This window comes from Botrytis fragariae, assembly GCF_013461495.1.
Source record: "Botrytis fragariae strain BVB16 chromosome Unknown tig00000075, whole genome shotgun sequence".
Classification (NCBI taxonomy): Eukaryota; Fungi; Ascomycota; class Leotiomycetes; order Helotiales; family Sclerotiniaceae; genus Botrytis; species Botrytis fragariae.
In genome coordinates, this window is record NW_023500995.1 from 1,713,667 (window position 1) to 1,728,091 (window position 14,425).

Sequence of the window (14,425 nt, forward strand, 5' to 3'; positions counted from 1 at the left end):
AGCGAAGTCCGAATGGTAGCTTGTCAGGAGTTTTTCAGTTCACATCCTATACACTAGCTAGAACTGAGCTTTCAGTTTCAAACCTATGGCAATTGTGAGCACTTGGATACGTGAAATTGCGTGATATGCATCCACACACACTCTTACTTTTGTAAGACAGATGGTGGTGCACTTGCATGTTTGCATCTAGCATTTGAATTTACAAGCAGGCACGTTTACTATTCATGAATAACTATGGGCCAAAGGAAAAGCTTCGGACGTCAATATCAGCCTCCTAGGGCTATGAGGCTAGTAAACATTAGATATTGGACGCGTACGATACTTTAGCTTATATTCGAAGATCCGTTCTCTGATCCATCTGCAAATTTAGGAATGATTAAGGTAATGCCAATCAATGAAAGTCTAAAGAAAAGCGATATGTTGTTAATATTCGCTTGATCGCGAGCATCTCCGATGGATATACGGATATCCGAGAGTAACCTAAACGGTTTCGTTATTGTGTCTCCACATTCTTACTCGCAGGCTGATAAAATAATTTAGTTTGAGACTTAGTCATATTTATTTTTCAGCTTCCAGTGACCTTCTAGTGTGCGTAGGATTTAGTCTGTGCATCAATCCTTTCATCGCTTTCGTTTATGGTGAGAAATAAGGAACGTTGTATCCTCGGCAAATATGCATGTGGGTTTCACGGGTCCGCCATCTCAACATTACAGTAGTACCGGATCCGAAAAAAATCCTGTCAGCACGTTATGAGCACGTTTTTACAGTTTGAAAGGGCTTCATATTGTGGGCTGGATTATGTATTAATCCAGCTCATTCAGCGTCAATTGTAGCATTTCAAATCATCATCTTCTTGAAGCTTTAAACTTCTGACACCATTCTCTGTCGATACATAGATTTTCTATAGTTAAAACGAATTACTTTTTGATCGATATGTCTTTGCCAAAGATTGCTGTCATAGGTGGTAAGTCATTGCCATAAATTTTGGGTTTCAAAAGAAATTTCCGATTAACAAATCATAGCTGGCCCTGCCGGGTTGACCTTTGCTCGTCTTATTCAATATAATGGCATTCCATGTACCATATTTGAATTAGACAGTGACCGAAATGCACGAAGCAGAGGAGGCTCACTTGATATCCACGAAGGATCAGCTCAAGTTGCACTCCGGGAAGCTGGATTGTATGAGAGATTCTTGGCAGTTGCACGACCGGAGGGGGAAGTTCTCAAGATCTACGACCCTTCTGGAAATCTCATACTTGATGAGAGCAAAGATGTTGGTGAAAGCAGACCAGATTCTTTCAAAGGACGTCCTGAAGTGGATCGAGTACAGCTTCGTAATATGCTTTTAGATTCTCTTGAGCCTGGAAGCATCAAGTGGGGACACAAGCTACAACGTGTCGAAACATCCGCTGATGCAGCATCTCTTACGTATGATTTACACTTTCAAGATTCTGTCGAGAGAGGCTTTGATTTAGTTGTCGGAGCAGATGGGGCTTGGAGCAAAGTACGCCATATAATTTCCAACACGCGGCCACAATTTGCTGGAATCACGGGAGTGGAAGCCAAAGTTTTGAACATCGATCAGAAAGACCCAGCTCTCGCAAAACGAGTTGGCTTGGGTATGTGCCTCACCCTCGGCAACCACCAAACTGTACTATCACAGCGTAACGGTGATGGGTCTGTTCAAACGTATGGATTCTTCCGAAGACCTGAGAACTGGCAAGAAACATGTGGTATTGATTGGTCCGCGCCTGAGGTGGGACAGAAATTCGTAGATAAATATTACGAAGATTGGGACCAAGACGCGAAGGATTTGATTATCAAGAGTGACGAAGAAGCAATTCCAAGGCCAATGTATATGCTTCCGATAGGGCATAAGTGGCTTCACAGAGCAGGGTAAGATACCTTTTTTAAAATCCATCTCTTGCATTCAGCCTTTGACGGCCTTCCTCATTTTCCCACCTCTGAAAGCTCAAAACAATTAGCTGACCATCTTTCTAGTGCAACCCTACTAGGTGATGCAGCTCACCTCATGACTCCATTTGCAGGCGTAGGAGTAAATGTTGCAATGGAGGATGGAATGGAACTTGCAAGAGCTGTGATTGCTCGTAAACCAAACTGGGCAGGAAAGGATAAGTTCGAAGATGCTGCCGGTTTGTCCGAAGCTGTAAGAAATTATGAGCTGGCTATGTTTGATCGTGCAGAGGGATATGCAAAGGAAACTTGGATGTATCTAAACCTCTTCTTCAATGAAAGAGGAGGACATGCAATGGTTGAAAGTTTCGCGGAGCAAAAGAAGCAGCAGAAAAAGGAAGCTGAGTCAAAGGTGTTGGAAAAGGAGACTGTCAATATTGAGGTTGTAAGCGTTTAAACATTTTTGTTGTTTTTCGGAGTTCTGATTGGAGTTTATGAGAATAGATAAAAGTCTAGGTCTCGTTATATTGTCTGTCCCGGATTAAGAACAATATCAATACTTGGCGAGTTCTAGTCTCAGAGACCCTTCAATTTTTGAATCTAATCATAACATTCAATCGAGCTAGGATACAGAGTTAGTCTCGAATTTTGAGTTGTTCCCAAACATTGAGAGCAACAAGGACTATTAGAACTCGGTAATGTGACCACTTGGTGATTCAGACGTCAACTATTCTACTGCTATTTAACACCCACGTAGCACAGTCATCTTGTAGCCAGTTTCCGCGTCTGGATTCTTGGATCAGCGTCTCAAGACGAAAGGAGATTAATGTAAGACAAAAATATATGTATGACAGCACTGTTCATTGGATAATTCGTAAGAAAGAGCCGGGTCCGACCGGCTCCGGATTTCATAAGCATTACCTTCAGGAACAGAGCGAAGTATATAGCTGAAAGCATTGTTTGAAGGAGCTCAAGAGGAACCATGATTTCATATAAGGAAACAGAAATATCGTCTGTTAATTGCATTGCCAGCTCTCCCCTCCTCCTCATTATCACCTACCACATATTACACAACATTTCTATCCTTAATCGAACTTTGATAACAAACCAAGAAGACAAAAGTCAGCTGAAGGTTAACGTTCCATAAGTATGCAGCTTTTTGTGATTGGCGGTAGTGGAAGAACGGGTAAGATGGTAATCGAAGAAGCATTACTTCGAGGTACGTATATGCGTATATAGTAAGAATGCAGTAGCATACCAAGAGATCAGCGATGTCGCCATTTCTTATGCTTCCGACATCCGATAGCTGATATGACGATATTTAGGTCATGATGTGACAGCCTTAGTTCGAGACCCCTCTTCCATGGAAGCCAAGGATGGTTTGAAGCTTTTCAAAGGTAAGAAATATGATCTTATCCTCAAATGCCGAAACTAGTCACTGCATCCAAGCTAGATGTCACGAAGTACTCTGACTAATTCTCATCAATACAGGTACCCCTCTCAATAAGGCTGATATCAAAGCTGCATTCGAAGCAAGTACCAATATCCCATCCGTTGTTATTGTTACTCTGAGCGCCCCTCGTACATCCGATAGCCCTTTCGCTGCATCTATTTCTCCACCAAGGCTTATGGCAGACTCAAATGCCAATATAATTGCCGTTATGAAGGAATTTGATGTACGCAAGATTGTTGTGATGCAAGCGTTTGGAGTAGGAGATAGCTGGCCGCATATGCACTTCTTACTTCGAATGTTGATGAAGAAGTCAAACATGTATCTGCAATACGATGATCACAACTTGGTGGACAAAGAAGTCAAGGCTAGTGATATTAACTATGTTCTCGCTCGGCCGGCCAGACTGGAGGAGGGCGAAGCAAAGCCCGTTAAAGTGTATGGTAATAAAGGTATGGGGGTTGCCATGATGGCTAGTATCACACGAGAAAGCGTAGCCAACTGGCTTGTCAATGCAGCGGAGCAAGAAACGTGGGATTCGCAGACTCCTGTATTGGCGAATTAGAGTTATCGAGTGGACGTAGGCTGCACTATTTGCTTGAAGGGTGCAACGGCGTAATTAGCATTTTTGCCAGATGCCGAGCTTATCTTTTCTTCATGTCTATGGATCAAAAATGGTGGTATCAGTAGGCTGACGGTAGTACAGATGAGATGACTCCAGGCACTGGCCGCTGTACAATATATTATTCATCGCGTACTTCTCATCTCATCATGCGTTTTGATTTGTGATTATTCTTCAAACCTTGTGGATTGATTGATTATACAGATATGCAAATATATCAGCTCCACGTCCTCGTTTACAGGCCCACATGAATTAGCCATCGATATTTACCCATATTTACCCGCAAAATATGTTAGAGGTATATAAATATATGCCTGTTTATTGGTTAGTCACATATTTTTTAGTGGACACTGACATGATTCGTGGGTATTCCGTATAACGATGAATTTAATAGGTAGTCTCGCTTTTCAGCCCCTTCATTTCCTCCGCATCCGAGCTTAGTGCCTTTACACAACGACACAGGCCGAGACAGAATATCACTATTGTTCAAAGTCAGCTAGAGGAATTGGGTAGTAAGAGGCGAAGGAAGCTGCATTTACGTGAGTAGGCTCACCATCCTGGTTAAAACTGCTCTTTCCAGGCTGCTGCAAAGTTTCTAGCCTTCTAGCCACTGCAACCACCACTCTCGTGCTCGTCGCGAGTAAGCAATATACTATACAACTATGGAGTGCTAAACTCAAACAACCCTTCACCTCTTTCCAAAACAAGAGTGAGCACAGTTCCCCGGTCGATCGTACGACAGGCTATTACGCAAAGCTTACTGTACTATACATATCTTGTGTTTTATTCCATACAGCATTGCACATATCAGTCGTGGGGTTTTTGGCTTAGCCGTCACGAGAATCTGACTACTGTTTTTTTCTGCTTCAAGGGTTCGTGCCTACCAATCTTATCCCATGCAAACGCAGGGAATACAAACAATTTAATCCTCCGATTTCCCCTCTCTTCGTAAGATCTTTTCCAAATCGAGGTATCACGACTTCCACGAGTATTGGCAGCATTGCATCGTGTTGTACTCCGTACCTCCATCTATCTTTTTATATTCGCAAGCACCGAGCACAAAGCTTTAGAAAATGGAGGATACTCGATTTGATTCTTCTCGCAAACGGCCCCGACCAGTTGTTTCTTGTTTACGATGTCGTGAAAAGAAATTGAAATGCGACCGACTTTTACCGTGTCAAAATTGTACCAAGATACCTAGTGGCTCAGCTGAATGTACTTACAATCACGACCCTACAAAATCCATTTCAAAATCCAGACCTTCAACACATTCACCAGGAGATCGTACTCCTGATCTTAAATTCACACCAAATATAGGAAACAATTCAAACATCGTTCAGGTGAGTTTATTATATAACTCAATTGCTGCAAATAGCTTCAATATAGCAAATACTGATTCACTCCCAGGGTAATGGTGGGGTCGGCGTTGTTGAGGAGCTTCAATCCCGTGTCGCAAGGCTTGAAGAATTACTTCAAGTCACTGGAAAGTTATCGAACATTCAAAAATTGACATCACAGCCATCACCAACTCACAGAGTTTCGAAACGTACAAATGCTCCCTCAAGATTGATACCGGGGCTCTGCACCTTGATTGTGAAAGGGTCGAGAAGTAGATATCATGGTCAAAATGATCGAATCACCTTATTGAATCAGGCATGTGTTCCATCTGGATCTCTTCCTACTTGTTCTACCAGATGTATTGCTATACTAATATCATTCGAAGTTTCCCGAGGCAAAGGACTTCATAAACAAGAGTGCAACAAGTGATTCTTCCATCATCAATCTTGCTAAAGATGTTCAATATCTACAGCAAAAATCCCAGAGTCATTTCAGGATGCGAAAAGAGACATTGAGCCAAGAAAGTGCTGCAGTCCTTTCAAAACTTCGAGAATTTCTTCCTGGAAAACCTGTCTGTGATAAATTATTGAAGATCTATACTGAAAATTTCGAAAAGAGTTCAAGGATCCTTCATGTGCCCTCCTTTCTTCGGCTCTACTCACACTTTTGGACTTCTCCCGACGATAAAATATTCCAATCCTCACCATTTCTACCTCAATTGACAGCCATACTAGCGATCTGTTACAAGTTCCTCGATAGCGATTCGGGATTTGACGATGACCAGAAAACATATTTGGAAATGGCATCACTCGAGCTTGTAGCGGCTTGGACTGATACTCTAAGTAGAAAGCAGGCAATCGATATATCAACTTTGCAAACCGAAACGCTGCTTCTACTTGCTCGACAACTACAACTTATCTCTTCAGATAAGCTCTGGTGTGCCACCGGGGCTTTGGTTCGTTCTGCCATGGTAATGGGACTTCACTTAAGACCAGCGGACTTCAAAAAGATCTCACCGTTTCATGCCGAGTTAAGACGAAGACTTTGGGCAACAATCGTTCAGATGGATTTACAAGCATCCATGGCTGCGAGCATGCCCAGTATTGTTCCTGACATAGACTTTACTCAGTTGGCTCCAGCAAATCTGAATGATGCGGATTTTGACGAATCTATAACTGAACTTCCTCCTTCAAGGCCTCTATATGAATGGACCGACTCTCTCGCCCAGGTCACATTAGCCATGTCTTTGGCGCAACAACTCAAGGTGGTTTCACTTATCAGAGATATTAGTCCCAACATGGATCTTACAGAAGTTGTTCGAGAAGGAAGGAAATTGGAAGAACTTTTACGACGTGTTCCAGTACCACTCAAATTAGATGGAACACTTCAACGCTCTCCTTCTCATTTATTAGATTGTGTCTTATTAGATATATATCTGAGGAGACCTTTTCTCAATCTTTACCGACTGCTCTTATGGGAAGAGCGACAAGATGATCCATTATTCAGAGAGATGCAACAAATTTGTTTGGAATCGTCAGTTGCCATTGTTTCTTATCAAGATTATTTTGATCCCTCGGTGGCAGACTTGGATTTGTTGAGTACAAACTTGCATTGGACAATGTTCCAAATTTGCTGCAAGAACGACGTTTTAGCCGCTGTCTTGAGCATCTGTCAATATATCAAAGCATCCGCATCAGGGTCTCAAAGCAATGAGCCTAGTCCAGGATTTACACCCAATCAATTCCCAGCAACCTTACCTAGCCCTCCAGCAACAAATACACATTTTTCAAAAGCCAGGCTTACTAGGATAGTAGAAGGTACATTAGAAGGCTTCACCAAGAGAGTGGGGGAATTTGGTAGTGATCTCAAAGATGTTCTCATTCTTTCTGTGGCGATGCAATCCGTACGAGCGAATGGTGCATCGAATCTAAAAGAGAATTTGATGCACGAAGGTGCCAAGAAAGCATTATCAGCATGCAGGCAGACGCTGCTACAATCTTTTCCTGATGAAGAAATGAAACTTCCATCCAACAATCCAGAACCGAACGAGGTAGGCATTTCCTATTCATTATGCAAGCTGGAAAATCAGACTAATTCTTTTACAGGATGGTAAGCATAATATCAGAGCAACGCCTGCAGTAGATATCTCAATGTCTACTGTAGACCAAGCCATATATGCCTCCCAACCAGGTTATGTAGATCAGTTAGCCACTTTTGCGGCTGACGTGAATCAGGTAAATAATTTTCTAGTTAACTTTTTCGTTGAATTTTCGTGCGCTCTATATAACATCAATGCTAATTCGGTTATTATCAATTTAGTTTCAGGGTGACATCTTTGACTTTTCAGATGCCGGCATATTCAATGTGGATAATGATTGGAGTAACAACGAATTTTGGCAATAAAAGTATTCAAGTCATATTAGAATAGGAATGGGATATATTCCTCCTAGATTACCATATTCCGCTTCCTGGCCATGTGAATAATTTCATCACTCATTTCGATAAATACATTATTCTCCATTTTTCGTACAGATGCTATTTCAAGCACAGATCAAATACTACGGGGCCAAAAGAATTCTGATTGAAAGATGATTTGTATATTCAATGTAGCTTGAAAGACACCCGCCAAGCCATATTTTTCAATGTCATATCGAACTCTATACATTCAAAGTGGCTATCGGGAATACAGTACACGCCGCCAAACAATGCAGCTTAGCTGCCCAATCATCGAAGCACCGATTTCATAAAGCTCATTCTTCTCTTTTCACACACCTCAACTTCATATCCGGATGATTAATCCAAATCTCAGGATTCCTCTGCCACTCTTCGGTTTTCAACAATGACAAATCATACTCTCTTACCAAATGTACCAAGATATTTCGTATCAATGTATCTGCCACAAATTTCCCCATGCATTGTCTTGGACCAAATCCAAATCTCCAAAAGTTATATCGTGCTTGAGTTGCGGTTCTTTCCATAAATCGACTCGGGCGGTATATGGCTTTATCATCCCCCCAAAATGAGTTACGGATATTCAAAGCATATGAATCAATTACAAAATTTGTTCCAGCAGGAAATTCGTAACCTCCGACAACTCTTGGTGTGGGAATACTTTGCGGTACAGAAAATGCGGCGAGAGGGCGTAGGCGAGAAGCTTCAGACACACAAGCGGCGAGGAAGGTTGTACTACTCGACAGGTATTTCTCTAGCGTCAAGCCGTTTTCGTCAGCTTCTTTTTGCGCTGCTTGATATTCCGCTCGTAACTGATCCTGAACGGATACGTTAGATGCAAGGAACACAAGGTTCCAGCTCACACCGCCAATTGTGACATCAAGGTTTGCATATAGCATCTCATCAAGAGTATGCAGCATTTCATTCTCAGTTAGTTCTCCCATTTCTTTTGCTGCGAATAAGTCTAAGATGGGGGCGTTGAGGCCTTGTTCCTTCGCTCTTCGGTGAGCAAATTCGTTGAATGCAATCCATCGTTCTTTAAATGCTGCAAGGTCTTTGTTGGCTTGTGTGGGAAGGTAAGCTGACCATTCAAAACGAGTTAGCCCCCCCGAGATAACGTGCTTGAAGAAGGATTCTCGGATCGGAGCGAGGGCACGGAGCTCGGACTCGACATCTGGAGCTAGCTTCCCGTAAACGACTTCCGCCACAATCAAGAATGGGAGAAGTTTCAAATCATCTGCTGGGTCGATAAGTCCACGTGATAAATCTTTAGAATCCCAAAGTTCTTGAAAGAATGAAGTTGTTCTTTGTTCAATCATTGGAACATATCTTGGAGTGACACTGCGATGGAATGGTTTTTCAACAATAGAGCGAACACGCTTCCATTGCTGACCACTGATCAAACCAACACATTGACCAAGTATTTGACCTAACAAATATCCGGAATTGTTGTTCACAGCTTTAAAATGTTTGTCTGAATCACTGAAGACGGCTTGGATATCGGCAGCTTGAGTGAGCACACTGTGATTCATATTAGAACTTGGCTCTCGTTTAATTTTGGGTCCCGGATAAAAATGCAAATGGTGCACTCACATTTCTGGTTTATGACCTGACCAGATTTTGTAGATAGAACCATATTTTGATCCCCATAATTCGCTGTTCTCTTTTCCATAAAGGAATTTTGCACCGTCGCCTTGACCATTGGGGAACTCATAATCGCAACCTGGAAGTCTATGTCCAAATTCGACATGCTTAACAGGATATCGATATGACAAGTATAACTATTTTTCGATCAGTCTCATATACATGACAAATAAAGAACATCTGATGTTATGAGGGCGCAGCAACTTACGTTGAGAATCCTTGAAAGGATATTATTACATGTCGCCGTCAAAGGCTTCCTGAAAATAAAACAGCCGCATAAGACAACGGCGATGACAAATTGCCCTGCAATAAGAGTATTTGGAAACATTTTGTCTGCTGAATGATCAATAGTGATGATGAGAAGACCAGGAAGGACCAAACTTATATGCCATCTGTCATGATATTCTCAGTACCAAGAGAATATGGACATATCTAATCCGACGACACCGGAGCACGCAGACCGAAATCCAGTGCTTATCACCTTGAAATGGAGTCAATAAGATTATAATAAGCTACATAGTAAGATGCGAATCCACATATCCGGTCGGTCGATAGATATCCGGACACCGGATCCGACAAAATGGTGTCACCCCTTCGCTTACCTGTCAGATGAAGAAGCACTAGCGATGTCATCCCCTGGCAAGACTCACAATTAGACGACAGTCACTCGTAATATTGGAACCATTAGCTTTGAGGCTCAATCCTTCCAATCTTCCAAGCACCTGCGTCTCGGATAGATCTCCGAGTCATGCTGCATGCAGCGTCCGATCATTCTCACAATGCATCTCAACCACGTTTTCAGCCTTGCTACCATTCCTACTTGAGTAAAATACGACGTGCAAGTTTATCCAGCACATGGCTTTCAGAGTGGTTGTATTCTTGGCTGTGGGATTTCAGATTCAGCACCGAATGAAAGAGTTGACACCTGTAAGGTACGATCAGAAATGCAGTCATCCACGTGAAAACCGAGATCTCAGCCCCTGTTAAGCTGCAATCAGAGTGGCTTTGCTATCAGCAAGAACCTAAAGTGGGATACTGAACCAAGGATTTGGAATTGTAGGATCTATTTTGATGCACTCCACAGACTTACATCGCTGTCATCCACGTGGGGCACAGTTCTCGAAAATCTAATTGAAGGATTCTCTGCCGTTTGAGCTTTGAGCTTTGAACTTGAGGGGAGACTTTTCGGAGCCGCCAGTGAATGCTATGAAGTCGTGAGGTTTGGGAAGGCTAATACAGCTTATGGCTATGGGATTCTTGTGTTCGAAAATGTATAAGAAGATCTTGATTGCCAGATGTCAAATTCCTTTTCATCATCATCATCATCTCAAGCATCATCATCTCAAGCATCAACAGCACAACAATACAACAACACAGCAATACTAGCAATACCATCAACCAGAACCATCTTCAGATTACCTACAGAATTCACTACAATCAATCAGCACTTCAAAAGTCTTCTACAAGTCTCTTCATACAATCTTCACTAAAGTAGCAATCAAAAAACAATCAAAATGCGTTTCTCTATCCTCGCATTCACCCCTCTCATTGCTTCCGTCCTAGCTTTACCAGCTGCGACCACTGTAGACTCCTTATCCAAGTCTCGCCCCACCCCTTCACCACCCAAGCTTCCTACTTGCGGACCAACTCCTCAACCTTGCTCCTGCCCAGCAGGGACCTACTATCAAGTCTCTACTTCAATTGTCATCATTCCCGCCTCTGTTTCCGATCTCAAATCCATCATCGGCGACTTTCTCGTAACCTCCTGGTTCGGAACTGCTCCCGAATCCGTCACCGGTACCGGGTTCGTTTCCGGCGCAAAGCGCAACCTCTTAGGTGGTATCCCCGGCGCCGGCGTCTACCCCATCACCGAAGAACTCACACAATGGACGACCTATCCTAACAATGCTGGATTCTTCCAGAAGTTTCAAATGGCAGACGCACCTTTCTATTTCAACTTGACTACTGGCGCGCCAGGAATTCTTGGAGGAACTTGGGATATCATGGATATTCATGCTATTGGATCCAGCTCTAGCAGTTGGTTGTGGAATATCTATGCTTGTTTCAGTGTGGATTTTGATTTCCAGGAGTTTCATGAGAGTGCGATGAAGAATGTTAGTGCGATTTTGACGAGTCAGGGAAAGTCGCATGGGAATCTTGTTGGTCCTTTCTCTTACTAAGTGGGAGCAGTTTAATTGATGGGGTTCGATGGGGATGGGGGAGGATGTGTTCTTACTGTGCAATATCTAAGGGAGAGGATTTTCGTTGATTCTTTGAGGGGTGTTTGTTTGTTTTCATTCTCGTTTTGTTGGGGAGAGGGGATTTTGCAGTTGCTTTATTATACCTTCTTGCTTTGCTTTCTTTCTAGAAGGCTTAGATCTTACTGCTCACGCAGATTGTTTTTTGGTGTTTGGAGATGTGGTTTTGGAGATTTTCTTCTTAGATTTTAGATTTGGGGGTTTGTGTGTACTATTAGCTTATTTGAAATTTATACCTATCTACTTTGAAAACTATTTTGCTATCTAGAGTGATTTCTGGATCGGTCAATATATAGGTTGTGATTTAAATGATCTCCAGTGGCTGCATTCACTTTGACTACTTTGGTTTCGGGAGGATTAGCTAGCCATTTGAATTAAAGATAATTTCTAGTTGTAGTCTGGCGGGGAAACTAAGTACTACTGGCTTTACTTGGGATCCAACATAAGTGATGCTTCATAGTAGCTCATAAGATTGCTATTGTCAATCTACACAACCTTAAATCTTTAACACTAGTATGTTGATGATTGACTATCAATTTTCTTGACGTGTATGTCATCTAATATTGCCTGTGTTATCCAAACTAAGTCTACATCCGAGAAGTAACGGGGTTCTCTGTAGTAATTAGACTTAGCATCTGAAACCACCGAGGAAGAGAATAAGACCTCCCCCCTTTTGCTACCTTGAATGCTTAGCATCAGTATGTCTCGCCTCCGCTGATGAGCTAGTTGTCTTACGTTGCTTTCACCATAACGTTCAAGGATTTTTGAGAAGAATTAGTCCTATTATGTAAATTTTCCCTACACCCCATCGTAAATGCATGTCTTAACATAGTAGCATAGCGTCGAAGAAATCCTGCACAAATCTAGAAGCTTATTTATCGCTTACGAGTTTAAGGGATAATTTTTCAAGTACCGAGGGAAGGCGGGGTAGGACAAACAGATCTTGGCATTGGTAGCAACGTTGTAGCTAGGGTTATTTTATAGGAAAGGTGTCATTCTGTTTGCCACCTTGGAGCTTGGGTGACACGATTCCCGAAGATTTGATATATGAGTAAGCTGACTTTTCGCTGATGAACAATCGGATTGACTGGGATATATATTGTTTGTAATCTGCCAAGTGCCAAGTGCTCACGGCAGAACACATTTGTTCACCAACCCAACGCAACACTAATGCATGCACCTTTACGGGACATTGTGTTGGATGAACATTATTCATCAAGTGCATACCAGTCAAGTTTTAACGGTGAACGGTGAAAGATTCTCTTAGTTGACTGCCTCTCCTTGGCTAACTGCAAGACGAATTTTTAATTACGCTAAAGGATTGTGGCTACCATCCATAATCACTCGTAAACCATTCTCACATGATTAAAGCCGTTCTTACCATCTGATGGGTTTCAAGCTGACCGGTAAATATCCACTTGCAAGGGCATTGCGTAGGCTTCTGAACCTATTCCAAGCCGTCGCACAGCGGCAGCACCGATTGGTTCATGCAGATGACATTCCATGTTTATATTGATTACATTCTAGAAGCTCTTGTGGTGGCTTCCCTGGCAGTGTGGCTTCATTGCACATATACTGACACAGCAGTTGGTATCGGCCCAGGAGAAGTCATGCAATGCAAGTGTGGTTGCGCAACCTATATTATGATCTCACTTCCAGACAACGTTAGTAAATATATACCCGTCCGGCTACATTAGAATTGGTGGAGTGATTATTCGGATAAATAGATCGGGTAGCTTTTTGGTATCCGTTAGTACCCGGTGATGCAAGCGTTTTCTCTTAACCGGGGTAGTATTCATGTCTCTTTCCGTTTACTTGACTATCAAGTATTATAGATGGGTAGTCACAGGAAAGCTTCAATGTGCATTGAGAGCATGAATGACTGACATGGTCCAAGATACTAAATCCAATACTCGCCATTATTTGGTTCCATATACAGATAGTCAGGTTCTCAGTCTTCATAGCATCATAACACATTTGATTGCTTAAATGTGAATTCGACAATGAAAAGTATTGTCAGGCCCAATAGCGTTATATCACTTCCCACTGTTTGTCTCTGCTCTAGAGTCTAGAATTGGACAATCAAACATCGTAGCAGATTTGAGAGCTGTATGTTTGAGGCTCATCGTTATTGGATCTAGACTTGATCATCGAATAGACAGTTAGGCCTGGATACTTGTGACAACCTCTCTTGTTTGAGTCTCTTTCAGATAATCTTCATTGACTGATTCTACTTTCAGACAATCAAATAACATATTGTGTTCAGACATCTCGTACTACTTATGGGCTCTTCATTACATGCATTCATGTGCTATCTTGATATGATACTCAAGACCAAGATACGAGCTGCGCAGTTAAATACCTACTCGATATCATATATCTAATTATCATCATCGCAAGCATTTGATAGCCTTATCAAAGTGGCCTACCATTGTAAAGTCATGAAGTGTTTCAAAGGATTTCATACTACCAAAAGGTTTTGAACAATACGAGAAGCTGGAGGTCATTGAAGATTATGATCCTCAGTAGAATGGCCTTATGATTAGCGTATTAAAATACACTGCTCTATTGAAGGATGAGTGAGTTTTGAAATTCTACATCAGTTAGTTGTTGAGAGCCAACTGGAAAGAGCGAGATAGCAATTGCCGTGTTCGTGTATTTTCTTTTCACCCTGATCATAATATATAGCCCTAAAATATCCCGATCAGTAAATTAAACTCAGATAGTCTTGATTCGGCTAGATTAAAA

The 14,425-nt window shown here is 42.1% G+C and overlaps 5 protein-coding genes across 5 annotated transcripts; 4 read left to right on the forward strand and 1 right to left on the reverse strand.

Annotated features, from left to right (window-relative positions):
- Window positions 1-933: 933 nt before the first annotated feature.
- Window positions 934-3,929, forward strand: Bfra_006022 (putative monooxygenase fad-binding protein; the record flags this gene model as incomplete). The annotated part of the gene is made up of 7 exons (XM_037336396.1): window positions 934-964; window positions 1,023-1,896; window positions 2,002-2,359; window positions 2,672-2,742; window positions 3,063-3,133; window positions 3,240-3,311; window positions 3,406-3,929. 7 exons carry the CDS (start codon window positions 934-936, stop codon window positions 3,927-3,929), a joined length of 2,001 nt encoding a protein of 666 aa, XP_037191606.1.
- Window positions 3,930-5,059: 1,130 nt separating this feature from the next.
- Window positions 5,060-7,727, forward strand: Bfra_006023 (putative zn2cys6 transcription factor protein; the record flags this gene model as incomplete). The annotated part of the gene is made up of 5 exons (XM_037336397.1): window positions 5,060-5,326; window positions 5,394-5,645; window positions 5,710-7,374; window positions 7,430-7,558; window positions 7,644-7,727. 5 exons carry the CDS (start codon window positions 5,060-5,062, stop codon window positions 7,725-7,727), a joined length of 2,397 nt encoding a protein of 798 aa, XP_037191607.1.
- Window positions 7,728-8,074: 347 nt separating this feature from the next.
- On the reverse strand, window positions 8,075-9,747 carry Bfra_006024 (putative cytochrome p450 oxidoreductase protein; the record flags this gene model as incomplete). Its single annotated transcript, XM_037336398.1, has 3 exons — window positions 8,075-9,296; window positions 9,369-9,556; window positions 9,628-9,747. The coding sequence occupies 3 exons, from the start codon at window positions 9,745-9,747 to the stop codon at window positions 8,075-8,077; spliced, it is 1,530 nt and encodes a 509-aa protein (XP_037191608.1).
- A 527-nt stretch (window positions 9,748-10,274) lies between these two features.
- On the forward strand, window positions 10,275-10,573 carry Bfra_006025 (uncharacterized protein; the record flags this gene model as incomplete). The annotated part of the gene is made up of 2 exons (XM_037336399.1): window positions 10,275-10,351; window positions 10,408-10,573. The coding sequence occupies 2 exons, from the start codon at window positions 10,275-10,277 to the stop codon at window positions 10,571-10,573; spliced, it is 243 nt and encodes an 80-aa protein (XP_037191609.1).
- Window positions 10,574-10,933: 360 nt separating this feature from the next.
- Bfra_006026 (uncharacterized protein) lies at window positions 10,934-11,599 on the forward strand (the record flags this gene model as incomplete). The annotated part of the gene is made up of 1 exon (XM_037336400.1): window positions 10,934-11,599. One exon carries the CDS (start codon window positions 10,934-10,936, stop codon window positions 11,597-11,599), a length of 666 nt encoding a protein of 221 aa, XP_037191610.1.
- Between the last annotated feature and the right edge of the window lie 2,826 nt (window positions 11,600-14,425).